Raw genomic sequence first — 26419 nt, 5'->3', positions numbered from 1 at the left:
CGGTCGACGGGGCATCAGTTCTTCCCGACGAATGACAGCAGGTGTAATCAAATGGTTCCGCGAACACCAAGCTATCCCCAGAAACCCGAGAGTAGGTTGAAAGCCAGGACCGGAATCGAATTGACGACCGCCGCTCTCGAATCCGAAGCGAATCCCCACCACTCAATTGAGCACAGCACACCGAAGCCATGTTGTCGGCATCCAGACGAGCAGCGACGAGCGCCCTGTCGCGGCAGCTCCGCGTCGCCTCGAGACCGTTTAGTGTGTCGACGACGGTCCGCACGACCGAGAGACCCGCCGTCGTCGAGAAGAACGAGGCCGCGACGCCCCAGGTCGCCGACAACACCGTCCCCGAGACGGTCGGACAGGCGCCGAACCGGTCGCTTGTCTGGTCGCGCAGCCAAAAGCCCCGCGCCGAGGCCATGACTGGTCCGCGGTTTGAGCAGACTGATTTCGCTCTCCAGGTGAGCTAAGCGACGCCTGCGACCCCTGGGACTGAGTGGAGAGGGTTGAAGAGATGTGAGGACGATGGAGGATGAGGAGTCGAATGGCTTGGAGAGTCAATTGTTGGAGCTTCAGCTGCTGAAGAGGGTTGGGAATTCTATCAAGAATCAGGAACTGACGTGTGTCTCGACGACATTTGTAGCCACAACCTCACTCCGCGATGGAGCTCGTTCACAAGGAGCCCGTCCGGTGGACTCACGCCCGCGTCGTGGCGTGCGATGGCGGCGGCGGACCGTCTGGTCACCCTAGAATCTTTATCAACACTGACAAGCCGGAGATTTCGAGCTGCAACTACTGCGGTCTTCCTTTTGTAAGTTGGATCCGACATATCCTGCTATCTGTACACCGCAACGAGTCGAACAATGGGGGAGCTAATTGATGCAACGACTAGGCCAACGAGCACCACCGCAAGCACCTCGAATCCCTCCCCGAGACCTCGTACCCCCTCGCATAGAGCCGGCAATAGCTGTGGATGGTGGAACGGGAGTGTTTGGCAACGGCAATAGCAATAGCGGCAAGGGATCGCCAGCTTTGGGATGAAAAGAGAGAGCGATTAGACACCATGTGCTGTGCGACGGGCTGGAAGCCGTGGGCTGTGTAGATATAGCAGGATCAGAGTTGCTTCGGGTTAAACCAATTTCACAATTTTCATTCAAAGATGAGCAGATTTTTGACGTCTCGGATTTTGAGGCGTTGCTGAGGTGTAGAATGACTGCCCTCCTGAAGCATCGGGGTCCAAATGGCTTGACGCTGTGGACGTTCGCTGTTGAATTTACAAGCATCGTATGAAGGACGTCGATGAGATGGCCAATGCGGATTGTCATCAAGATTCATGCCTTCTTTGGCCGTCCCAAGAGCTAGTTATGTTTACGAAAGATGCGTTAGAAGAGGTTGCTGGACAGCGACATGACACAGTTTAACACTCGTCATGGTGCACTGCAGAAAGCGCCTTGGATTTTACCATGTTTTGCTGCACCATCAACTTCCATGGGCATTGATTCACTCCAATAAGGCGACGGGACACAGAATCCAATACGAAAATCAGAAACCGTTGACAATGATTTTCAAACAGTTTGCTTTACTCAACAACCCAAAGGGTCCGAAGTCATGGTAGTATTACTTCCTGCATCTTTTGCGTTCAGTACCGTGCCTCTCTCCAGAATCGTCCAATCTGCTGCTTTCCCAAGGTAATCTGACCTCACTTTATCCATCAAACCTGCCCCACCAGATTGGAGACCAGCGCGGCGCCCGCATCATTTTCCACACTCCAAGCACGACCACAATGTCTCCGACGACACCACAAACCAACCGTAACCAAACCTCACAGACGACGACCCTACTCATCCTCTGCTTCATCATTATCTGCCTCTTTCCAAACCTATTTCACTTTCTCTGGAACCTGCCTCTTACAGCCCTAGGCTACGCATTCTCAACAAGTAGCAGCAGCAGCAGCAGCTCAAAACCCCCACGTCATACCCCACCAACTACAACAACCATGACGGGCTCCTGGTTCCAAAAGCAGTTCTCCCTACCCGCCCGCTCGCGCGGCTCCTACCTCATCACGGACGAGATCGTCGGCGCCCTCCCGGAGCTCAAGAACTACAAGGTCGGCATCCTCCACCTGTTTGTCCAGCACACGAGCTGCGCCCTCAGCCTCAACGAGAACTGGGACGACGACGTCCGCGCCGACATGAGCGACGCGCTGGACCGCATCGCGCCCGAGGCGGGGCCCAAGGGCCAGGAGCTGTACCGTCACAGCGCCGAGGGTCCCGATGACATGCCGGTGAGTTTGGTTTCTTTTCAATCTTTCGGTGCTACAGTGTGGTGATCTGATACCATGTGTCACACACAGGCTCACATCAAGAGCGCTCTCGTTGGCGCGAGTGTTACCATCCCGATCAAGGATGGCAAGTTGGTAAGTCTGATCACAGGAAAAGTCGAAATGGTGGATTTCCGGCTCACTTACATTGTCTAGGCTACCGGAACCTGGCAAGGAATCTGGTACCTGGAGTTCAGGGCCAGCAAGCACCAGCGCCGCCTGGTGGCCACCATCCAGGGAGAGCCCAAGGCGTGAGTTTCTTAGGTGTTATGCAGATAGACTGAGAACATGGAATGGAAAAAAAAAAAAACGTCACCAATCCCACTTCCAAACAATGAATACCATTCTATGTGGTGTCGATCGACGCAAATATCGCGTCAAACCTGTTGTACAGTCCTACCGGTCTACTTATGGCACTTTTGTGACCTACGCCAAAACGCCTCGCCCCTGATCCCTTTTCGTGAGAAGCCCTTCCTCCCTTTCTGTGTCCGCATTTCGCGCGACCCGCAACTCTTACTGCTGCTGCTGCTGCTGCTGCTCGCCGTTCTCTTCTTCGTCTCCCTTGGCCTCCTGCATGTCCGTGTCGTCGCCGCTCGCCAACACCTTTGTTCTCGGAACGTATCCTTCCGGTGCACTCGCGCCGGGCGTAGCAGCGACGATGTTGCCGTTCTCGTCGACGAACTCAAAGTTGTATCTGCTGAGGAGGTGGGGGATCGCCGAGAGCTGGGGGCCGTATCTCGCCGTGTTGTCGTAGAGCTCGAAGAGGGGGACTGCGAGGAGTTTCATGTTCTTGGGGACGCTAAGCACCTCTGTTGGGGGACATGGGTTAGCAAAAAGTGTTGCTGCTGTTGCTGTCAAGGGTTTTCATTAACATACTGCTCTTGGGCAACTGGATAAAGTAAAGCTTCTTGCATTCCTTTGGCCGAGTCACATGCGCCGGAACAAAGGGGTACATGAAGGTCTCAAAGTTGGGCCGCCACCACTGGGCCAGGCAGTCGCCAACCTGCCAGTCAGCGGGCTCCTCGCCCTCGCCGATGCGGCCGACGGGGGCGAGGCGCTCATCGAGGCGGGCCTTGAACCCTTCAACCTCGTCGTCCTCGGGGCGGAGGTAGTCTCCGGGGAGCTTGAAGAAGGCGTTTGCGATTTGCAGCATGAGGATGTGCGGGTGGTTGTGCTCGTGGCAGACGAGGATGCCCTCGCAGGTGCGGCGCATGCCGTGCTGGGTGTAGTGCTCCTCGAGGCGCTTGAGGCGGGCGATGACGGAGGGGTCCTCCTCGGGCTGGGTCTCCTTGACGCCGAAGGTATAGTTGGAGAGCGGGTAGAGGCGGATCGTGTCTGGTTGGTTTGAGTTGAAGGAGAGGGGGATGATGGGCGCGTGGCCCGATTGCAGGGCCGTGGTTGTAATTGTCGACATTATGGCTGTCGTCCCTATGTGTGTGTTCTTGTGTGAGTATCGTGGGATGCGCGCGGCGGGCGGGAAATGCTTGTAGGAAGGTTTGTAGCTGATAACCAGGTTCGGCCTTGGGAAGGAAGGCGCGTTGGACAGGGCTGGGAAAGCTGAGCTAAAGCACGTAGGTGTTGGAGCTTCCACGATTCGACTAGGAGGCACGGGCTGGCTAATGGGGAAGGCGGTGGGGGCTGAACCCCTGATACCCCGGCCCCACCATCCGGACCTCCTTCACCGAGGAAAGCGGCCCAACTCCGACGACACGCCTTGCAGTATTTTGCACAGCGAAGCATGAGTTAATTACTCCGTGCATTTATCCCACCACTTATGTCTGATGAATCGAGCCTATTCAACAAGAATATTTGGAACTTTTATCCCAATCATATTCTGGAGGACTTCCGTGCCAAATGAAATGAAGCCCCTGCCCTTACGTACATACGGCGCGTATATTACTGTGTTCTCCCGCCAATATTATCGCAAGTACCAGTGGCAAGCTACCTTAGTTAAATCCCGAGTTACAAGTGAGAAATCATGCATTGCTTGCATGACCGGTACAACTATCTTCGTGGCTGTCTCTCTCCTTTTGCTTAGGATACCTGGATAAACCAATAAGATGTCAGTAGCCTGAATAAAGTAACACGCCTCACATTTTACAATTTCTCAAGGACATGAAAAAACTAGGTAACTTTGAATTCAGGCAGCCTGATTATCAGCTAGGTATGTGTTTAAGAGTAATGTTTCCCTCCCAAGCCGAGTCGTCGGCGCATCTCAAACGATGCAGTAACTTTCTGTCTCATAACTTCTTAGAACTCCAGCTCCCCCAGCTTAACTGAATCCATGAAATGGATTTCAGACTCCCCGAACACACAGCTCATTTTCTTCTTCCTTTACCAGCCATCTTCTTCTTCAGTTCTCGCAGGCGTGTAACGGCTCTGGTAAGCACGAAAAGAGCGTATGGGCCATGTCCATCCATGTTTTCGCTCGCATTTCGCTTTATCGCCATATACTCGCTCCTCTCTTCTCCTTGCTCGCCGATGGGAACAATGATACCTGCATATCTGCAGAGAATTGCATTGAGTATCATACGGCAAGTTCTGCCATTGCCATCTAGGAATGGGTGAATTTGGACAAATTCCAGTGAGTACTTTGAAGCTACAGAGAACGGGTCGATGAAGCCTCGTGTTTCGGCGAGTGAGATATCTTCCTTGAGTTGCTCGCAGAACTCTTTCATCTTGCGCGGCACGAATTGAGGAACTGTGAACATTGTCGAGCCAGCTCCAACTGCAACATCCCGATAGATGCCACCATATTTCTCAGGTGCAACGTCATCCATGCCCTCTTGGACGATTGGGATACCCTTGGTGAGGATTCGATGTGTTTCTTTGATGATCTCCTCGGTGAGATCTTCTCGCAATACGACAAATGTGTGTATGAGGTATTGAAAAGCGCGCGCGTGCTGAATGATTTCTCTTCGTCCGCGGAGAACATATTGCGCCGGCATGTCCTTGAGATTGCCTTCTTTTCGATACATCTCCAGCAATTCGCTTTCGTACTCAGGAGTACGCTCAGAAATGTCGGTGACATCTTCGCCGGAGAAGATCTTTCGGCAGAGGTGAACTGTGATATCCCAGCCAAGACCAGCTCTCTCAATCATGTTAGAGCCAAAGATAGCACGAATTATCGCTTCGTGTGTCTCTTTGAGTATCGTATCTGCATGATCGTTCTCTGCTGAATTCTCTTGTATTGCTAGAAGCCAGTTTGAAGCTTTTTCGAACAGCTTCTTTGGATTATCGTCGCTTGAATATTGTAGATAAACGTCATCGGCTCTGATCGTCATAGAAAGAGTTTCTGAATTCTCTTTCTGATCATTATCATTCCCAGATGATCTCACCGGCCAGCCTCTTTCTGATATGGTGGAGTGGAGGTGTTGGCGCATCATTGTTCGTTCTATTGGGCTTGTATTAGGTGAGGGGATAACCACTCGGGGGATTTCAAGGCCGAATAGATCGCGAAGAGACTTGCGTCGATTGTGTTTCTTCTTTGGTGAAGACATACTGAGGATCTTCAAATAATAGTCAGCAAGTGTATCTCCGAAAGAAAGAAAAAGCGTGAGTCAATCTGTGAAATGCTATTTTGCGGAGATAGCTTACCTTGACGGAGTGCGTAGGTTGTTCGTTCTCAGGTAATGTGCAAAGAGAAAGGAAGTGGGATTTGAGTTTGTAGTCAAGGTGCGTATGCAAAGAAAGCAGAGGACTTTTGAATTCTCATCAGGGAAGGAAGAAGCCCGCGAGGTTTTGCATGGTGCTTTTTGGGAAAGAATTAACCAGGCCGCAATTCGTCATTGGTGTTCTGAGAAGTCCTGAATCCGGCAAGAGCACTGCAATGAATGCTATCCTGGACGATGAAAGAGTTCCTCTCACCAACTGTATGCGGACCTGTACGGTCGCCGTTGCCAAGATTTCGTGCAACGGCTCCAATGATACTTCCAAGAAGTATCGCGCCGAGATTGAGCTCGTTACTCAGGCTGAGGGGACTGCTGAGGTCGTTGCCCTTCACCGCGACATCCTTGACAACAGGGGCAAGCTCTCTCCGGACATCAAGAATGCGGACAGCGACGCTGGGATCGCATATTCCATTCTGAAGGCCGCCTACCCACAGCATACTGATATGCAACTCAGAGATGTCGATCCTGTTGTTCTTGCCAATTTTGTCAAGGTGCGAGAGGTGATTGGCAAGACCAAGGTGATTGAAGAAGCAGAGTGCGCTCCTTTTTACGCCGGAATCTCGGCCTTCGTGGAATCGGAGAAGAAGCGAAACAAATCTCGCACGGAAGGCGATGGTGCTGAACCTGAGGAGCTGGAGATGGCCTACTGGCCCCTCATCAAGGTCGTGCGGGTCTTCCTGAAGTCAGAGGTCGTTTCTACCGGAGTAGTCATTGTGGATTTGGTACGTGAATACAAACCTCTACGTTGATATTGCTACTGACACTAAAATAGCCTGGAGGACGCGACTCGAATGCTACTCGCGCGGCAGTCGCTGTACGTTGATGGGCGACAACTTCAAGCAACAGCTCAAATACGATGGCGCGCACAACAACATCACCTTCATCTGTACCAAAGCAGACGACATTTCCCTGGATGAAGCGGCCCTGAGTCTTAGCATTGTAGACCTCATCGCGAAGGAGCAAGAGCGCAAAATTGGAATGGAGAGTGAAATCGAGCGCAAGAGGGGCGAACTCAAAAGCCTTGAGCTCCAGAAAGCGAGCGCTCAGGAGAAGTACAGCATCATCGGCAATGACTTTGATACTTGGCATGGACTTTACAGACAGGTTTCCAAAGGGCATACGACCTTTGCTCCCATGGAATCTCCCCGCAAGAGGAAGCGTTCTCGGCCTCAGCGTGAGAAAGAGCCTGCAATTGCCAAGAAGGTGAAGAAAGAGCCTGGTCAAAGCGACACAGACGAAAGCAGTGATGACTCGGATCTCGATGCTGTTGAGTCTGACGACGATGACTTGGAGGGTCGCCCTGAGCCTTTTTCAATCGAGGAGACGCGCAACAAGCTTGAAGAGCTGAAGGCGTCGAAGAAGGCTGCCAGGGAGGAGCGGAAGAAGATTACTCGGCAGATGACGCAGATCAAGAAGGACATCAGGGACCTCAGCAAGCAGCGTTCGGCTGTGAAGATCCAGATGTACCGCTACTGCACCCAAGGACGCAATGATTACTCCCGCCAGGCGATCAAGGAGGACTTTGCGTTTGGTCTGAAGGAGTACGTATTCATACGGACGTCATCCAAGAAGGGCATCACTAACAAAAATGTCTGATTTACAGGTTTGATGAAGAGCTTCTCGCCGAACAGGAGGGAGAGATGCGAACTCGCCAGCAGGTTGAGGTCGTGAGCCCCGATTATGAACAGATTGATAGAGATTTACCAGTCTTCTGCATCAGCAGTCGGGGCTACCAGCAGTTGAGAGGAAGGATGAAGAAAGACCATCGTGTTGTAGGCTTCACTTCTCTCGATGATACTGGGGTTCCTGGTCTTCGTGACTACACCCGCGAGCAGGCCGCGGCTATCCAGGCTAGCCACTTTCGCCATCATCTCAGCGAGATATGCCGTCTTCTGGGGGCCCTCGACCTCTTTTTTGCAGGGGACGTTGCTAACCTCAAGCTCTCCGAAAATGAGAAGAAGCAGAAGACTCAGAGCTTGGGAGTTGCTTTGACCAAGCTAGGAAAGGTACCCGCGAAAGCGATCATACTGCAAGCCATTGAAACATTACTAACTATGTCTCCAGGCCCTCGGTGAGGCTGTTACAAAGTGCATGGAGGATTGCAAGTCAGTCGTTAAGGTGAAGGTCCTGAAGAAGACCGGCAAGGGTGCCGTGAAAGCCTCTGACAAGGCCGTTACTACTGCCGAAGGCTGGGGTGCGAAGCACGATGCCGGAGGTCTTCGCTATGGAACCTGTAAGGCTACTTGCCGTCGCTAGTAAGTCCTGCCTCGTGACAACCCCCTTTAAGAAGCGTGGCTCTAACGTAAAGCAGCGGCGTATTCAAAGGCGCAGCGGGTGCCCGTGACTTCAACGAGGGTAAGCTCTGTCTACTATGATTTGTCTGAACCGAGGGAATCTAATATGCAGCAGATCTTCTCAAGCCTATGAAGAATTATACTGCCCAGGAGTGGGACTCGGCCTTCAATGGCCGCTTGCCTGAGAAGATTGCGACACTTGCCGCGTCTTCCAAGCAGCTGATTAACTCGTTCCACGAGCGCATGAAGGACAGACGGTTTCTTGTCGAGAACAACGATTTAGTGAACGGCTTCCTCGTCGTGATTCTGGCCGCATAGAAGGAGAAGCTCGCTCATATAGCTAATGAGCACCAAAAGCTGGTCAAGACCGCACAAAAGAACGCCAATCGTCTTTTCGGCCCTGTTGTTCAGCGAGCCATGAATGAAGCCTACCAAGGCTGCGTCGACCTGAGAGGTGAGCGTTGCGAATTCTTGGAGGCATACAGACATCAAGCTAACCGAGCTCAACTCCACAGGAACCGGATCCTTCCTTCTAATGAATGACCTCATGAAGGAACATGTCGAGTCCCAGAAGTCTACCATGTTCAAAACCGCCGCCGGAGATGTGGAGAAGGCCGCCAACACAATGCTGAGCACCCTTGAAAAGACAATCCGCGACGACAAGAATGGAGTTGTGAACGCCATGCAGGAGGACTACATTGGCCTGATTGGAGAGGTGGCTACCACGGCTGACTTACGCACCCGAAAGATCTTGAGCCCCGTGCTCCGTGACTTTTACATGAAGCTGAATGCCGCCCTGGATCCTATCGAGGAGGAAATCGTCGTCCATGAGCCCATCGATCTTGAGCTCGACATGGGAGATGGCAGTGACGACGAATACCGGCCCGATGAAGATATGAGTGATTGATCACGGGATTATTGACCTTGCAAGGGATGTGACATTGGAATCTGTCTTTTGATCCTGTGGATTGCGGGATATGGGTACTCGGACTTGTTGCTTGATGATACTTGCTCTTCGATCAAAGCACGCTAGGTCTCGGTATGAAGATTCTGAGGGGCTATGGGGTAACCGCCTGCTTAGGCACCGAGATAGGATTCTGATAGGAATAGAATGTATGAACAAGGAAACACTGCGCAGATGTGATGAAGCCCATTGATCGAGCGGCAATGACAACCACTCTGAGGGTTGGAAATTGTCTCTCATCCGCTAGACTGCGGTGATAAGCAGCGAGCATTTACACACGAGCTATTACGTGTCTGGTCTCCCTTGCTTTACTCAGTGGATGAATTCTTCGTCGCCAACGTCGGTAGTTATCAAAGTATCATCAAAAACAATCTCCGGTTCGAGCGTACCTGGCTGCAGCCGGCGAAGTAAGTGTATGCAAGGTACGGCACGTAGCTACCAACCTTACTGTCTTACAACTCCCAGGTGCCCATAAACAAACCTCGGAAGCCGAAGCAATTTTCATGAGACTGCTTTCACTATCAATCGCTCGATGCCTTCTCACCTTAGTGAGAATGTCATCAATAAAAGCAGATAAACAAAGACCGGCCAATATGACATAACAAACACCAACGGGACTCAATTCGGTCGGTTCCGAGCGCCCGGCGGCCGAAGAGGCCGCGTCCCCGGATAACCCTTGCAGGCAAAGCCGTTGAGAACACGGCAGCGGCTGCGGTACGTAACACGATAGCACGCGGGAAAGGCTCATAAAGGCCCCAGGTCAGGACAGGTAGGTATGACCGCACCGTGCAGCGGTTGACAGCGGGAGAGCGGCGGTGCCCGCCTAGGAAACTCTCCGTTCTAGAGCGGCCAGACGGGACCTTTTTTTCTGCAGTACCTAGGCACGGAAGAGACATACAGACGTTGATCAGGCGGCGCGAGCAGAGCAAAACGGGCCTGGGCAAAGGAGGAAACATGACTGCTCACACCCGGCAATTGGGATGTTTCGTCTCGTTGTGTGGCGTGGGCTTTCCCATTGGTGTTTTAACTCCATCTCTTATAGGTAGATACACCGCCATAAGCACCCGCCACTGAGACGTTGCACTCGCATATTAACTGGGCATTTCTCGGTGTGACCAAGGCCATGAGGTTTTCCCACCCTGCGCCCCCAAATACTCAATGCGCAATGCGAGCAGCAAAAGTCCATACATTGCCGTGTAAGCGAGAGAGCATTGCATCACCACCCGCGTAAAATAAATTGGAAAAGAGGTACAAACAAGGGTGGGATGAAGTGGGACCGCTGTTGAGAAATGCGAGTCATCAATAAGTCCGAAAGGCAAGGCAAGGGGAAAAAAACCTCAAAGTCTGTTTTTTCCAGCTTTGGGGATCTCGTGACAGTCGTGGAGCCCGATGTCCCCGTGGAGGACAAGTCACGGGGTTCCGGGACCGGTGAGAGGGGCGGCCAGTCATGCGCCGCGGGGGTGACGGCCGCGTGACACCCTAAGAGCCGGACTCGGTCAAGGAAAGAAGGCCAACGTCCGGCGGGGGTGAAGGAGGGGAGGGCCACGGGGGTGTTCGAGTCTCGACGTGGGAGGTTCCCTTGCCCGAGGCAACCACTTGGCACCACTTGCTCGCCAACGAACCTGAGCAGGGCGGCACGGCGCAACACTACGTCGCCCAAGAATGCCACCTTATCTACTGTATGTACCAGCGGAGGTGTCTAGGAAAGTATGTCGGAAAGTCAAATTCTATGCTTCCCACCTTCTCACCCCCATCCATGCTGGCGACCTTGTCCCGTCGTGGGGCCTTTCTTCGTCAATGACCTTTGACGTCGATGTGCCCCCTCGTTTTTTCGAGTTGTACAACGGTGAAGCCTGCCAATGGACGTCGCTCTTCTTTGTGTTGGAGGGGTGTTGCGCGGCTTCTCGTCTGAAGGATAGGCAAGATAAGTCAAACACAACTTCATCCAAAACAGACCCGGCGTTATCAGCGAAAGCTAGAGCCAAATTGATGTCGTTCTCGGGGATACTGCATAGTAGTTTGCTGGAGCAGTTTGGCAACTTGCGATTTGTGTTTGTGAGCGGCCGTCTCGAGAGGGTGACCTGTAAGCGCGTGTAAGTGTCATGGAATGACCCACAATCCGTAACCGCCCATCATGCCCAACCATGGCCGCAATACACGACAAGCCACGAGAGGCTTTGATTGATTGCGGATTCGTGAGTAGACGTTGAGAAGGGCATTGCCGGGTGCCGAGATCGGTTGTTAGCTCGAGGGTTGCAGCAATCGTTGCGACAGTTGCTGCTAGGCTATGGATTGAGTTGAGTTTTTGGCCTTCTTGATGGATTGTCAGGTCAGGGTGCCAATGTCATGGCCAGCGCAGTGCCATTGCGGAGCTGAGAGTACTTAGTCCAAGTCTGATGCTGAACGGGGATCGGCGGTTTTTGGGAGGCTTGAACCACTGAAAACCTAATGCGACTTGGTAGGAGCCAGAACACGAGCCTGTCGGACCAGTGAGGTGTGACAGAGAAGACAGCTCATGGCATAACTGAGTGATAGAAAGGCACATGAAGAGATTTCCATATGCATGTCAGTGCTAGGGTAGAATGCAGCGAGACGGGACGGGGTGGCCGACGGTGGATGGAGTCTGATGGAGTTGGACTAGGCATTCAACCGTTCAGACTCTCAGACTCTCAGGTCCGGTCATGTAAGTAGCACAAAGTGCCTGCAGCTGCCGGGTTCCGACTCCCAGGTTGCGTGGTTTGAGATGAGAAAAGAGAAAAAGCAATGAGCAAATTAAACATGTTCTGGGGGAGAATGGCCACGTGCCTGTCTTCAAGAAGCAATTCGATGTATGGTTCGGTGAGGAAAGCGCCGTTGACACCCGAATGACATGAGGCGTCCAACGTCCAACGTCGAGGGTCAAACGATGCGTGGGATCAGTATTGCATAATACGAAAGCAGGCGCAGACCATCAGCACCGAGAAAGAAGCAGCCCGGCAGACAACCAGCTCTCTGAGGGGTTTTCATGCCCCGGGCTTGACTCTTGAGAGGCAAGAGCGACTGCAAGGCTTGACTCTTTCCAACTTAGAGGGGACTTACTGCAGTAGGTTGTAAGGGACGAGGCAGGCGTGGGAGGGCAAGGGGAAGGAGAAGAGGAAGGGGGGGCTACCTGCCTTAATCACCCCTGTCTGCTTGGCAATGCCGGTACGTACCTGCCGCCCACCCCGAGATTCCAAGAATCGGAAGCCCGCGCGCGCGCCCACCCAAAAAGATTCCATTTGGCTTTCCATTGCAGAGAGACGAGGGGGAGACAGAGGGGCGGAACCTCCCAAAAGGCCATGTCCCACGTCTTCCTTTTCGATGGTGAACCACGCATCCGACCCGACCCAAAATCCAGACAGCGGGGATCGGGGACACCATCTTTGAGGGTGTTCTAGGCCTCACAAGTACATATTCCCGCCACAACCACCACAGAGATACTTGCAGATTGGCACTCCCGGGTCCTGCTCCTGTACTCCGTACCGCCCAAAAGAATTAACCCACATCCATCGCACATTGGATTTGCACATTTGCACATCGGCCGCTTTGGACCGACCACACACACAACACACGCACACCCACCACGCGCTTGACTCCCCACGCACAATTCATCTCTCGTGTCTTTCTGCACAAACTCCCGCAGACAAGGCACCTACGCAGTATCCCTCCAGTCTGGTCTTACCTTTGGGTCTCGCTTGGATTGACTTGTCCAGTCCAGGTTGTTGTCTTGCCCAGTCCTGGCAGGTTTTTATCTAATCTTTTCTATTTACCTCAGATTCTGGCCTGATCCGAGACCACAATCCAATCCACACACCCCTCCCCGGGCCCCCGACTTTCCTATTGATCATCTCTCTCCGCGGGGAAGAGAGACACACACGCACACACACAGAGCACCGCACACCACACAACCACACACATTCGCACACAGAGAAACATTCCCCAAACGCGTTCATCTGCAACCTGAACCTCTTTCTCTCCTTCCGCCGCCGCCCACCCCAGTGTGTCTCTGTCAACACCCTTTGCGCCTGTGCGCCTGTGCCTCTGTGCCTGTGGTCTGGACGCAACCGTAAATCGCCCATCCCGAACAAACATTGGACGCCGCCGACCATTTCGCCGCAACCTCGACCCAGACGCCTTGCGTCATGCCCACGCCCAGGAACCCATTGGCCCACCTCCACGCCCCGATTCCTGACCCTCGTTCGTCTAGGTATCGGTCTATCCCCTAGTCGCCGCTACCGCTACCGCTGTCACTGGCACTCTCCGTCTTGCAGTTGCTGTTGCTGCCTCTGCCGGCCTTGAGCGACATGGTTGACATGGACGATGCGACGAGGCTCATCGGAGACCTGCATCAGAAGCTAGCCGACCTCGACCACAAGGTTGCAGCCTACCGCCAAGACATGGCCCTCGAGTTCCATAGATACTCCCACCAACTGCTCCAAAACATCCCACAACACACCAAAGCCGAGGTTGCTCGTCAAGTTGCCGCTTCCTTCGACAACTACTCAGCTCTACGCCCTGCTCTCGGCCAGAGTCTCACAACTCCCCTGCGAGAAACTGACCTGCCTGACTCACCGCCGCCACCACCGTCTATCAACGATACCGAAAACCTCACCGAAGGCCACAGCAATCCCGGCAACCCCCGCGAACCTCCGCCGCCATCGTCCACCTCTACGTCCACATCCACGTCCACGCCCCCATCCGTCCTTCCCTATGCCGGCACCGCTGCCCTAACCTCACCCGACAGCGTTTATGACCGGGAAAGGGATAGGGGTTTCCACGGTCTCTTCACCCCAAGCTATCTGCCCCTGCTGGATAGCTCACACGAGACTCCTGCTCCGGCAGCAAATCAGTCACCAATCCTCTCGCCAGCTTCAACCTCTGCTGCTACTACTACGCAAGACGACATGGGTCGTCGCAAGTCCAGTCAGACTCGGGAGCAGCCTGCGATCCAGGTGTCGGTCGCCGCGACCCAGACGCCTGAGAGGCCGAACCACGAACGCCGGGCGACTGATGACACGACGTCTTCTGGAGCTTCGGAGCAGAGCGAGTCCAAGGTGCGCCGCAGCGCCTTGAGAAGAAGCTCGAGTGGAATCAAGCCACCTGCCAGCCCTAGGCGAGTGCGCTTCGAGTTCGAAGGAGGAGAGGTGCTGCCTACAGCCTCACCCCAGTCATCGGAGCCGTCCCTCGTACAGTCGCACACCCTTGCCAACTCGAGGTCACCGCCTCCACCAGAAGATGAGTCAATGAGCGTCGAATCCTTGCTGGGCCCAGACGAAGACGACAGCGGCCCGCCGCCAAAGAAAGTCTCTTCTTCACAAGCACTTCGCGCTCTTTCTCGAGCTCCCTTGGATGCTAATACAGTTTGGACCGTTGTAAATGCCGAAGCCCAGGATAAGGAAAATGGTAGTATGGCAACATCGGATTCAGAAACGTCATTGCAACCGAGCGACAGTATCGGAACACTCCCGAAACCTCAATCACCACCAAAAACCACCTTGGTCGAGCGCAAACGAACCCCCGAACCATTGCGGTCTGCTTCTCCAGAGAGAGTCAGCCGGAGGGATGATGATGAGGACAGTGACGGCAGCTCTTCGGATGACGGCTTCCTCGCCATGGCAAAGCCAAAGTCCTTTGCCAACAAGAAAGCAATTCTTTCACCGTTATCACGCTCACCAACTAGAACGGCCACTGCGCCTTACAGCCCTACTCGAGACAAGTCAGAGTCACACAACGAGGATAAGTTGGTGACACAAAACGATGGGCTGGACGACGACGATGACGACGATGATATGTTCCATTTCGAAGGACTTAGTGCGCCACCAAAGCCCCGAGCTCGACCAGCTCCGATACAGGAGGAGGAGGATGAAGAAGAGGAAGAGGAAGAAGCTGAGTCGAATGGGCCAGTTACCCAGACCCTATACTCGACCTCGCCTGCTGTGTCTATCCCGAAGCCAGTTGAGCCAGCGATTCCGGCACATCTCATTTCAGGCTCGGTTGGATCTTTCAGAGGCCGCCCTGTTATCATGCCTGTTGTGAAGAACCCTGACGTATACCAACAGGCAGCATCGCTCGGCGATGTCAGCAGCTTCATCGGAGGACTGGACGGACGCAGCGGCGTTGACGACGGGGATCTCAGCAGTTACCGTGCCAGTGTCGGGCAGGCATTGTTTTCGGGAACTCCTCGAAGTCTGACGGAACGAATGATGATGGAGGAAGCACAGAGTCAGAGACGGGCAGCAGCGCAGCGACCTCAATGAGGGTAACGCGTCACTGCGCTCTTTTCCCTCCGTTTATGTATATGTTACGGGTATGGGCCAATTGTAGAGTTCCGGAAGTCTGTACATAGACTATGCTTCGGCGTTTAGATGCATTATGGCTGGGCAACTAGGAGGGTGTGGCATGCCGAGGCCTTTGGCAGGATGGTTTGGAAGGTCTAGGACGGTAGCACAGGCATCATTCGTACATGGCATACCCGCATCATGGTAGTTTATAAACCACAAAACAAACGCCTACGGGCTGTTGAAAAGAGACAGGAGGATACATTCGCACTGCTTGATTTGATGGAATGGTGAAGGGTGGATGTCGGCTCAACCCTCGTTCTGGTCACGGCGTTGAGGTTCCTCTCGGGCTCTGTCAGATCGGGCTGTTTGGGACCCACACCAAAGCCCGGACGGGACCTGAGCAAGTGGAAAAAACCTGCGCCGAGCCTCCGACTCTCCCGCCCAATCCCCGGGCGCGTCCAATCCCGCTGCAGATGATTCCCAGGTGGTGCAGCTGGGGCCAAATGCAAGAGCTCCCATCCCATCATCCCGCGAGTTAACTTTGCCATCGTCATCGACTCCCAATTGCACAACCACCACAACCCACAATCACCACGCAAAACAGTCATAATGGGCGGCCTTAATCTCGAAGTTTTCAAGGTGAGATTTAATTGAGTTCTTGTCCCCATTGATCCCGTCCTGCACAACGACTTCAGAGACTTCTTGACTGACATGGCGCCACCACCACAACAGTTTGGCATGTATGTCATGTTCCCGATCGGCGTCATGTACTACTTTGGCACGAACCTCGACAACCGATTCGCGGTGCCCGAATTCTGGCCCAAGGCCGAGCACTCGCACAAGATCCCCTTTGACCGCGACGAGATCAAGAGCGAGTACATTCGTCTGGCCAAGAGACAGCGGGCGTTTGACGAGATCAAGAGGGAGAGGGAGGCTGCGCAGGCTGCGCAGAACCCCGCGGCTTCGAACGCGGAGCAGTCATGAGGGTGTTTAGTCACTCATGGACGGAAAAGAGGCACATTTTGATTTCGATTCACGCCCGGGACTCAACATTTGAGAAGGGGTCCGAACGGATCGAGATTTTGCGCTGTATCATATAGGCGTTTTGGGCGGTCAAAAGAAGAACGTTCTTGGGCTTTGGGAAATTTGTCATGCGATTGACGCGGAGTTTTGGTCGGAACGGATATCATTCCTGGGGGTTGATTCGGATTCTCGGGTTGCACCCCCGACAACGCCCCTCTGAGGATTCTATCACTACTTGTATTATGTTTTTTTTTTCTACATGTTGTACACGAAAATATGGTATCCTACGACAAATGTACATCAATATCGAAGAGTCGGGCCTATAAGTCCCAACATCTACGAGTCGAGGTTCTCCTCGATGCCGGACCACTGCTCCTCCGGGATGTCGCCCCGCGTGGGGTTGCCGTACACGGCCTGCACCTCGGGGAACTCCTGTAGCGCGGCCAAAAGCTCGCTTAGCGTCGTGGCTTCGAGTCCTTCGTCAATCTTGACCTTTGTGTCCTCGTTTGCGTTCCAGATGATTTCGGAGCTGAGCAGCTCGAGCTCAAACTTGGGGCCCACACCATTGACGACGGCATTGGTCATGTTGGGTTGCGTCCAGACGACAAGGTTGCCCTCCTCGTCGGCCTCGAGGTCCTCGGCGCCGCACTCGATGGCGTCGTCCATAATGTCGTCGATACCCACGGGGGCACCATCTTCCTTTGCGGCAAAGACGACGCGGCCTAGGCGGGTGAAGAAGAAAGTGGCGGCGTTGGCGGTGCCCTTGTGTTTCTTGACGAGGACTTTGAGGTCTTGGAGGGAGCGGGCCTTGCTCTCGGTCTCGACTTCGATTATGAGGGCGACGCCGGGCGGGAGGATGGCTTCGAGGGTGAGGGATTCGAGGGAGGCGCCTGAGGCGGAGCGGCCTTGACCTCGTGCGATGGCGGAGTCGATTACGGCTTTGGGGACGCCGTCTTGGACAGAGGGTTAGCTAATTTGTGTGCTCTGTGGACGAATGCGGGTTTCTTTTTGTGAATGGGGTACCTTTCTTCGCATTTGCGACTGCTGTGACGAGTTGAGGGTTGTTGTCGGTTCCGTGTACTACGTGGCAATCGTAAGCTTTTGCGATGCAAGGGCCGGTGGTGCAACGTGGGACGCACGCCTAGAGTACAGGGCAATCGTCTTGGAGTGCTGGCTGCGCATGTTGTTCTTTTGCGCGTCAGCGGCGCCCTTCTTGTGCTTGATCTTGGACCACTTGTTGTGCCCGCTCAATGCGGCGGGCGTCGTCGAGAGCGGACGCAGGCATTGGCAGCAGAACGTTGTGGTGGTGGGCTGAGCTCGAGGTCTTGGGATGGCGGTTTGAGGGACGACGATGGCGATGCGCGATGCGATGGTCCGGACGGGGCCGAAGGCGAACGGGCGCATGGTTGATAACGGAAGGGTATATGTGGCGATCTCGCCGGTAGGTTATGGGTTCTCTAGAACGGATTCGCGGCCAAAGTCTGGAGCTTTCAATGTCTTGTCTGGTTCATGTCATGTTTCTGACCGGAACACACTTTCTGCCACACGGACGGGCGGGAGCGATTGGGAGCTCGGAGCTTCCTCGAAAATTAAGTGGACCCATCCGGTCCGTCTGATGTGTGGCTGCTTATTGGTTAAACCCTTGACTTTTGACAATTCACACTTTGAGGTGGTACGGCTGAGCCACAGCTGGCGCCTCAAAGTGATATGTCATGGCTCTCGTTCCCCCCTGATGGAGAGCTTGGGACAGACCCGCCGGGGGGTAGCCGCCCCTAATTCCATGGGGCTCACCTTGAGCCATCCTGTACCTGACCGCATGCCTGTCCTGTCCCTCAACCTGTCCCCAATAACCCATCCCACCCTTCGACAACAGCATCCATTGAACAAAACACCAGAACCCCCCCCCAAGTGTGTGCGCTCGACGGCGTAACTTCACACACAACCTCCCCGTCGTCCCCAATGTCGTCGACAGGAGCCCCCAATGGCTCCAACGGGGACCACGCGCAAGCAGCTGCCTCGCCCAGGCCATCGACAGCTGCATCGGGACCACCACAACCACAACCACCCCCAGCCGCAACGACAGCTACCGCGGCAGACTCGTCAGCGACATCGACCCCCGAGCTCGACGTTTCGAAGCTGCAGTCCCTCCCCGCCGAACAACAGGAGCTTTTCCTCCTGACCTTTGTCTCGACACTCTCCAAGCACGTCCTCAGCCTCCCCGCCGACGACTGCACCGCCCAGCAGTTCTACCTCAAGAAGGAGATCTTCCAGATCATCAACCTTCCCTCGCCGCAGCCGAGCCGAGTCGTCAGAAACAACCTGGGAAAGTGCCTCGCCCACATCTTTGGCCATGGCGACAGGAAGCTCCTCTTTGAGACTATCAATGATCTAATTGGCATCATCTCAGGCGCCAAGTCCAAGGCTGACGCCGGCCCGCGCACAAAGCACGCTGCTGTCGCGTGCCTGGGAGACGTCTATGTATCCGCCGGTGACAGTGCCATAGGCCTTCACCAGTTGGCCTGCGCTACGCTCATCAAGCTGCTCAAGTCGTCATCCAGCAATGCTGGCCTCCGTGCTGCGGTCTTTGTGTCCCTGGCCAAGGTTGTGAAAATGGTGGAGGGAAGCGTGGATGAGAACGTCGCCAGGGATATCTTCAAGCAGTCGCGCAGCTACGGCACTAGCGACAAGGGCTCACTCGTCATCGTTTCGGCGTGCCGCTGCCTGAGAGCCCTGGTTCGGCACACACCGTACTTTGAGAACTCTAGCGACTTTGAGAAACTGCAGGCTGCCATCTGGAAGGTCGTTGATTCATCGTCATCGCAAGTGAGGCACGCAGCCGCGGAAGCGCTGGCCGAGGCCATGGTCCGCGGGTACTCAGAGGCTGGAGTGGCGGAAGGCGCTCCCATGACATCAAAGGCGTCCAAGAGGTTTTCCAAAAAGCCCCTCAAGCGCACAGGTACAGCAGCCAGCATTGTTGCGGACGAGGACGACCTGCCGACGTCGCGGCCTGGAAGCCCTGCCCCTGGTGGAAAGAGGACGCAGGATCTTGCGCTGTCTCTGGCGGAGATTGGCAAGATACTATCCACGCAGTATGCCAAGATGCCGACGTCCAACAGGGCGAGAGCCGCGATCGGCGTCTGTTACGGCAAGGTGCTCAGAAAACTTGGCGAGAAGACTGTGGAGGCGAACTACCTCAGGATCCTCGAAAGCTTGACGATTGATATTTTGGGAGCGCCTAATATCCTCAACAACCGCTACCGTCTTCTCATCTCGAGGCGCATCGTTGATACAATCCTCCAGGACATCATTGGAAAGAAGATCTTGGGCGAATCTGGGCAGACTGCGGCGGCAAAGTCGATTATCAATGACATTCTGAAGAACTATCCCCAAGCCCTGACGGAGCGGCCCGAGCCGTCGAAGCATACTCTCATCGCCGCCCTCGGCGCTGTGGCAGCGCTGATCAATAACTTGGGGTCCGCTGCCAACAACTTTGCCGAGTCTTGCCGCGATGGCCTCTTACAGATTCTCCAGCACCCCAGCTATTCAGTCCAGGTGCATGCTTCGGCGTGTATGAAGGCTTTTGTTCTGGCTTGCCCGCAGCAACTCCTGCCCTGCTTGTCGGTTTGCATGAACAGTTTGAGCAGAGAGCTAGCTCTATTGACGAGTGGCCGCAACTCTCCTCGACGATGCGTAGGATTCGCCCACGGTTTGGCGGCAACACTAAGTGCCAGCCCCGCGCGACCTCTGCATGGTTCCGTTGACATCAACAGCCGTGTTCTGACCATGGCTACCAACTTGCTCAAGTCAAGCGGTCAGTCTGAGTTGAGGGTCTCGAGTACTCAAATCCAGGTCGCCTGGATTCTCATCGGTGGTTTGATGTCGCTCGGACCGAATTTTGTCAAGATTCACCTTTCTCAGTTGCTCCTTCTGTGGAAGAATGCGCTTCCGAAGCCTTTGTCAAAAGACAACACTGCGCACCGGAGTTTCTTAGAAGCTTCTTTCTTAACCCACGTCAGAGAGTGTGCTCTGGGGTCTATTCTCTCGTTTCTGCAATTCAACAACCGCTTGTTGACAGTCGACGTCTCCAAACGCATAGCAACGATGCTCCAAAACACGTCCGCATTCTTGCGAACGCTGCCTGCGAGAAAGACTACCGACGATGTGGCGCAGAGGCTGACGCCCGCATTGCAGCTTCACGATCTCGACATGATGGTGCAGCGTCGGGTTCTGCAATGCTACATCAAGCTGGTCAACCTTAGCCCGGCTGGTGGCAGTGAGGCCCTTTTGCAATCCAACCTCCTCACAATCGCGATATCGCTGTTTGCGGATCCCGAAAACTACTCGGTCAACTCCCTCAGTGCATCAATTGCCAATGCCGCGGCCACGTTCGAGACTGTTTGGGATGTCGGCGACAACTCTGGGTTCGGGATTACAGGTCTCATTTCCGGATTCAAAATCAAGAGCCTGCCTGGCCAGCAGGACAACTCAATAGAGGGAACGCCCTTGGAACAGGATACCCCAGAGGAGGCCATTGACAGATTATTGTTGTCGCCAGTTTGCGGCACTTTAGAACATGACGCATCTCTTTTGTACGTCGGCGACACTGCCTCGGAGGCGACGAATCCAGACCCACCAGCTACGGAGGTCATCAATATGGCTATCCAGCTGTTCGCGTTCGTGTTCCCACTCACGCCCCCTAAGGTACAAGAGAGTGTGCTTGAGCAGGTCAGAACCTTCATGTCGGCTGGTCCCCTTCTGAGAGACCCGGGAAGGAAGGCGGCTATGAATGTCAATGTCTCAGTTGCCATCTTGTCGACGTTGCGCGTGGCGGTGAAGGAGACTCAATCTTCGCCTGGAAATGTCACCAATTTGGCCGTGGAGAGGCTCCTACAGGATATGCTGCGGGATTTCGTTATTGATGGGGACCAATATGTCCGGAGCGTTGGGTATGCTGCGGTTGCTAGGCTTTGCAATGCCTGCGGTAACGCCTTCACCAACCACGAAATTAAGTACCTTGTCGACACCATCGTCAGTAACCGAGAGCCCAGCGCTCGAGCTGGCTGCGCCATGGCACTCGGATCCATTCAAACCAAGGTCGGTGGCATGGCGGCGGGCTACCACTTGAAGACTATTCTCGGTATTCTCATGTCTCTCTGCAACGATCCTCATCCCACCGTCCATTTCTGGGCCCTGGAGGCGCTCGCACTGGCATCAGATGCGGCTGGACTAAGCTTTGCCGGATATGTGCCTAGCACGCTCGGAATGCTGGCGCAACTCTACGTCTCTGATACGCACCACCCGGAGATCTCGTCTGCCATTACGATGAACCTCGAAATGGAACTCTCCACCCCTGCCGCCATCACACGATGCGTAGACTCTCTCATCAATGTTCTGGGTCCAGATCTGCAAGACTCGACCAAATCGAGAGAGCTTATCCTTAACTTGGTCAACCAACTTCAAGAGGAGGATGACTTGCTGGTGCAGCGTGCCACTCTGAGTTGTTTCGAGCACCTGTCACTTTATGCGCCTGGCTACATGCATTTTGAGGACTACGTCAAGTTACTTCAGAAGTATCTCAGATCGGAGTACCCGATCTTGCGCGACGTCGCCGTCGATGGCTTATACAACATCATGAAGAGAAACCCCAATGACGTGATCAACGCTGCTGAGAAGGGCTTTGAAGATCACCTGTGGCTGGTGCTTGATACCGCGCCAACACATGATGGTATCAGAAACATCCTGAGGAATTGGATGCGACAGACTTGTCTGACTGATACCGGCCTCTGGCTTCAAAGATTCCAGACAGTGCTCAAGATGACTAGGGCCAAGGCCAAGGAAGAGTCCGACGTCGGGCTCAAGAAGACGGGCGGATTGCCGGATCTACAAGACGAAGAAGTGGCTGGCTTTGCAGGCACTGCGAAGGATGATCAAGATAACAAGGCCGGTGCTGAAGTCGAGCCTCTCCGATGGCAAGTTACGACGTTTGCCATCGGCTGCATTAACGACATGTTTGTCCTCATTGCGAAGGACGTGATGACGAACGGCGAGTCCGCTGCGCAGGTAGCGCTCCAGAATAGGATTGGTGATGTCGTCCGCATGGCCTTCTCTGCGTCCACGTCTAGCGTCCTGGAGCTACGCGTATGGGGTCTCAAGATCATCGGAGCAGTCCTCAAGATGTTTGGAAGAACGCCTGACCCTGACTTTGATGAGGCCATGCTTCTCGAGCAGTACCAGGCCCAAATCAGTTCCGCGCTCACACCTGCCTTCGCCGCGGACTCGTCTCCTGAGCTCGCTTCTGAGGCTGTCAACGTCTGTGCCGGCTTCATCGCCACGGGCATCGTTACGGATGTTGATAGAATGGGTCGCATCCTCAAGACTCTGGTTTCTGCTCTGGAGAATTTCTCCAAGGAGAACGAGAATGCTGGCATTGGCGAGCTGAAGGGCCTCAGCTCCAATGCGCAAGTAATGGTCAAGATGTCCGTCTTCTCGGCCTGGGCAGAGCTACAGGTGGCCAGCTCGGAGCAGAAGTACCTGCTCGATGTGCTGAAGCCTCACATTGGAACATTGACGCCGCTGTGGCTGGAGTCGCTGCGGGAGTTTGCCCGGTTGCGCTTCGAGCCTGACATTTCAATGACACTTGGACCCCCTTCATTGTCTGGCAGTCTCGATACTATTTACGCAGCTCTGAACAGAGAGACTCTGCTCAAGTTCTATCAAGAGTCCTGGCTTAAACTTGTCGACGCTATTGCGAGCTTGATCGAACAAGACAGCGAGTTTGTGTTTGATGCTCTCGATGGAAAGGAGTCTGAGGGGCTGAGCACGAACGGTCACACCAAGGGACCTGACATCAACTACCGCGACGAGCCGGTCGCATTCTTTTTCGTCCTGTTCGGAATCGCATTCGAGGCTCTAGCTACGCGCCCTGGTCAAAGTGACTCGTTGGCCACCCAAGAGCAGAACCTGGCCATTCTGCAGGCCCTCAAGAAGATTCTCCACCCGAGTGTATCTGGTCATGCGATTTACAGAGAGGCAATCTTCTCGGAGACTATGGATTTGCTTGATAGACTGGTGTTGACAGAAGGACTCGACGTGCAAGGCGTCATTGTAGAAATTGCAAGGGCACTCTGCGTTTCCCACCCCTCGGCACGCAAGAAGGACTCTGGCGATGACGGTGATCTGTCAGACGACATTGATCAGCTTTTCGAGCTCACACGCATCATCGTCCTGGTCCTAGCTGGCCTGCTCCCCAACCTCACAGAGGCAAACCAGCCCGGCCGTCACCAGATGACTGAGGAAGCCGTGCTTCTCATCCGCTCATCCCTAAATGCGCTCGTTGATGCTGCCGAGGTCTTCCCCTCCATCATCAAGACCGACCTTCACGCCTGTATCATTCACATCCTGGCTACCATCCTTGCGACTCCCGGATGTCAGGAGGTCATCGTTCCGCAGTCGCTACCCACCCTCAAGCGCTTCGTCGCGAGTATGACGAAATCCCGCAGGGCGAGCAGCGGCGAGGACGGCAGTGGCCCGTCACCCACGGATGTACAGCTGCAGGGTTGCCTACGCCGATTCCTTTCGATTTACCTTAACGCGCAGAAGCGAGAGGTGCCAACATCCCTCACCTGTGTCAAAAATTGTCTACTCGCGAGCACCATCCTATTTACGGGCGGCACGAACCACCTGGCGGCGAACGATGCTCTTGTGGCAAGATACCTTGATGAGGTGGTCGACTGCCTGACGGATCGCATGGTATGTAATTATCTGAAGATCCCTTTAACGCATCGAGATATGTGACTAACATTCGGATGAAACATTAGACGGCCAAGATCGCTGCCAACTGTATCAGGTCGCTGCTTCTGCAGGGCAACCCTAATCCGGCAGACCACACCATTGCGCGCTACCTCCTCCCGCGCCTCGTCGCATTTGTGACCAACACGACGCCAGAGGACCCGGAGAACGCCCGCTCCATGATTGCGCACTCGCTGAGCCAGTACGTCGGCGTGGTACCCAGGGACCGCGTTCCCGTCGCCATGGCGCTCGTCCTGCCGACCTGCCTCGCGCGTGCCTCCTCGGAGGGCGAAGACTGCTACAGGGACACGTCGGCACGGCTGCTGGAGCTAGCGGCCATTGACCAGAACGCGTTCCGCACCGTCGTGGCGAGCATGAGCGACGGGCAAAAGGCCTTCTTGGAGGAGGTCATCCGGTGGGGACGGCAGCAGGGGCCTACGGAACAGGCCGCGAGCGGGGCGACGGGTCAGCCGAGCATCGCGTTGAAGATGGACTTTGGAGGGTGATATGTGATCAAGTTTTTATGGTTACTTTTTCGTCGTTCACCCCATCCGTGAGTCCGTGACGAGGAGAAGTAGCAGAGTTATACGTAGTAAGAGGAGGAACACTGGAGGTGAATGCGGCGTTGGGAGGGCGGTAGCATTGGGGGAGGGAAGATGGCATTAGACAGACGCGACTTGCTGCCGGGTACACTTCCCTGCAGGAAGCCTGAGGCAATAGAGAAGGAGAGGTTTTTCAAAAGTAACTGTTACAAAAGAGCAAGAATACATGCCGGCGAAGCCCATGGGTTGATCCTCGTGTTTCCGTCCCCCCATCACCTAGGGATTACTGCTTTCCTATTCGTTGCGATGTGTCAGAACTACGGAATACTGGATGGAAGATGTCGCTTGCCGGAGAGGGCAGGGGGGGAGCTAGGGATCATAAACGTATCCCGTCAACTCGGATCTCGCATATCCACGGTTTTGGAAAAGAAAGTATGCTACTGTCGGTCGCCGTCCTTTCTCATCCGGCGTGGAAGGGTTCTAGGTGATTTGATAATTCTCATCCGGCCTGGGGCCTTCTCCAACGAGCCGGCTGGTGTTCCTTTTCCCCCTTCGAGAAAGAGGGCGGCGATGGTGGTGGTGGTGGTGGTGGTGGTGGTGGTTTACGTGCAGGAGGAGAGAGAGGGTGGCGAGGGGGGACAGACATCACGTCACGTTTCACGGCTTCTCTATGTCTCGAGGGGTCTAGAATCAGAAAAGGGGTCCAGAACCAAGAATCAAGAAAGGTGTGGCGTTTCGTTAAAAGCACCATGCTTCGGCCGAAACCCGAATTCTCTCCTGGTGGCTAGCTTATGTCGAATGGTCTCTGGCTACAGCGGACTCCTTCGCACATTGAATTCCTTGTCTTCGTTTTCTAGATATCCCAACAATATTTCGCTAAACATTGCTCTCCTTTTGGGAACGGGCCACCATAAACGCCACTGTTTTCGTACAGAGTAGGTACCCCTACATGAGATACCTTAGATAGACAGGAAGCAGGAGGCAGGCAGAAGGGGAAATGTAATCCGTCTTACCGTACAGTAGATGTAGGCTTTTACGCCAGCGTATATGCAGGTAAGTAACCGCGTAACGCTCGCCCGTCCCCCTCCAACCCGTGCCGTGCCATCGATTTCATCGGCATGAGACCGGGGACTTATCGACTCTATACTTCGTCTCCAAACGGGTAGATGAACGGTGGAGGGAAGCAGGCGGACAGAAGTTTGGCGGGAGTGAATGGGGATTTGGAATTGAGGAACACGTTTCCAAGTGTACGTTTGACGTATATGGTCCTGCTTCTCTGGATTCGCGCGCCTGGATCTGGGCCACTGCCAGTATGTGTGCTCATGGATTTCCCCAGTCTCCTGGACCAAATGGAACGTGGATATGCTCTGGATGTTTGCTAAAGCATTACCAGGATCAGGCTGGGTTCGTGGCCGGAGCCGAGACCAACGAGGTGGCAGACATACATAGGTAGTTGCATGAACCCTCTCCCAAGTTTGATGTGTTGGTGTGGTGAAGTCAATGTCGTCACTCTAG

At 54.4% G+C, this 26419-nt stretch overlaps 9 protein-coding genes across 9 annotated transcripts; 6 read left to right on the top strand and 3 right to left on the bottom strand.

The window, feature by feature from the left end:
- Window positions 1–188: 188 nt before the first annotated feature.
- CCOS01_02383 (zinc-finger domain-containing protein) lies at window positions 189–958 on the top strand (the record flags this gene model as incomplete). Its single annotated transcript, XM_060450574.1, has 3 exons — window positions 189–464; window positions 647–814; window positions 896–958. The coding sequence occupies 3 exons, from the start codon at window positions 189–191 to the stop codon at window positions 956–958; spliced, it is 507 nt and encodes a 168-aa protein (XP_060319224.1).
- An 828-nt stretch (window positions 959–1786) lies between these two features.
- On the top strand, window positions 1787–2578 carry CCOS01_02382 (uncharacterized protein; the record flags this gene model as incomplete). Its single annotated transcript, XM_060450573.1, has 3 exons — window positions 1787–2287; window positions 2357–2419; window positions 2480–2578. The coding sequence occupies 3 exons, from the start codon at window positions 1787–1789 to the stop codon at window positions 2576–2578; spliced, it is 663 nt and encodes a 220-aa protein (XP_060319223.1).
- Window positions 2579–2836: 258 nt separating this feature from the next.
- Window positions 2837–3737, bottom strand: CCOS01_02381 (cleavage and polyadenylation specificity factor subunit 5; the record flags this gene model as incomplete). The annotated part of the gene is made up of 2 exons (XM_060450572.1): window positions 2837–3132; window positions 3200–3737. The coding sequence occupies 2 exons, from the start codon at window positions 3735–3737 to the stop codon at window positions 2837–2839; spliced, it is 834 nt and encodes a 277-aa protein (XP_060319222.1).
- Window positions 3738–4641: 904 nt separating this feature from the next.
- CCOS01_02380 (fic/DOC family protein) lies at window positions 4642–5607 on the bottom strand (the record flags this gene model as incomplete). The annotated part of the gene is made up of 1 exon (XM_060450571.1): window positions 4642–5607. One exon carries the CDS (start codon window positions 5605–5607, stop codon window positions 4642–4644), a length of 966 nt encoding a protein of 321 aa, XP_060319221.1.
- Window positions 5608–6152: 545 nt separating this feature from the next.
- CCOS01_02379 (uncharacterized protein) lies at window positions 6153–9195 on the top strand (the record flags this gene model as incomplete). Its single annotated transcript, XM_060450570.1, has 9 exons — window positions 6153–6716; window positions 6767–6808; window positions 6841–7535; window positions 7598–8000; window positions 8059–8249; window positions 8306–8349; window positions 8404–8588; window positions 8646–8742; window positions 8804–9195. The coding sequence occupies 9 exons, from the start codon at window positions 6153–6155 to the stop codon at window positions 9193–9195; spliced, it is 2613 nt and encodes an 870-aa protein (XP_060319220.1).
- A 4379-nt stretch (window positions 9196–13574) lies between these two features.
- Window positions 13575–15527, top strand: CCOS01_02378 (uncharacterized protein; the record flags this gene model as incomplete). Its single annotated transcript, XM_060450569.1, has 1 exon — window positions 13575–15527. One exon carries the CDS (start codon window positions 13575–13577, stop codon window positions 15525–15527), a length of 1953 nt encoding a protein of 650 aa, XP_060319219.1.
- A 633-nt stretch (window positions 15528–16160) lies between these two features.
- CCOS01_02377 (uncharacterized protein) lies at window positions 16161–16535 on the top strand (the record flags this gene model as incomplete). The annotated part of the gene is made up of 2 exons (XM_060450568.1): window positions 16161–16190; window positions 16284–16535. 2 exons carry the CDS (start codon window positions 16161–16163, stop codon window positions 16533–16535), a joined length of 282 nt encoding a protein of 93 aa, XP_060319218.1.
- A 375-nt stretch (window positions 16536–16910) lies between these two features.
- On the bottom strand, window positions 16911–17978 carry CCOS01_02376 (uncharacterized protein; the record flags this gene model as incomplete). The annotated part of the gene is made up of 3 exons (XM_060450567.1): window positions 16911–17527; window positions 17598–17654; window positions 17714–17978. 3 exons carry the CDS (start codon window positions 17976–17978, stop codon window positions 16911–16913), a joined length of 939 nt encoding a protein of 312 aa, XP_060319217.1.
- A 555-nt stretch (window positions 17979–18533) lies between these two features.
- CCOS01_02375 (uncharacterized protein) lies at window positions 18534–24868 on the top strand (the record flags this gene model as incomplete). Its single annotated transcript, XM_060450566.1, has 2 exons — window positions 18534–24323; window positions 24392–24868. The coding sequence occupies 2 exons, from the start codon at window positions 18534–18536 to the stop codon at window positions 24866–24868; spliced, it is 6267 nt and encodes a 2088-aa protein (XP_060319216.1).
- Between the last annotated feature and the right edge of the window lie 1551 nt (window positions 24869–26419).

Source organism: Colletotrichum costaricense, assembly GCF_030867565.1.
Source record: "Colletotrichum costaricense strain IMI 309622 chromosome Unknown Scaffold_2.1, whole genome shotgun sequence".
NCBI lineage: Eukaryota > Fungi > Ascomycota > Sordariomycetes > Glomerellales > Glomerellaceae > Colletotrichum > Colletotrichum costaricense.
This window is presented reverse-complemented; position numbering and strand designations above follow the sequence as displayed.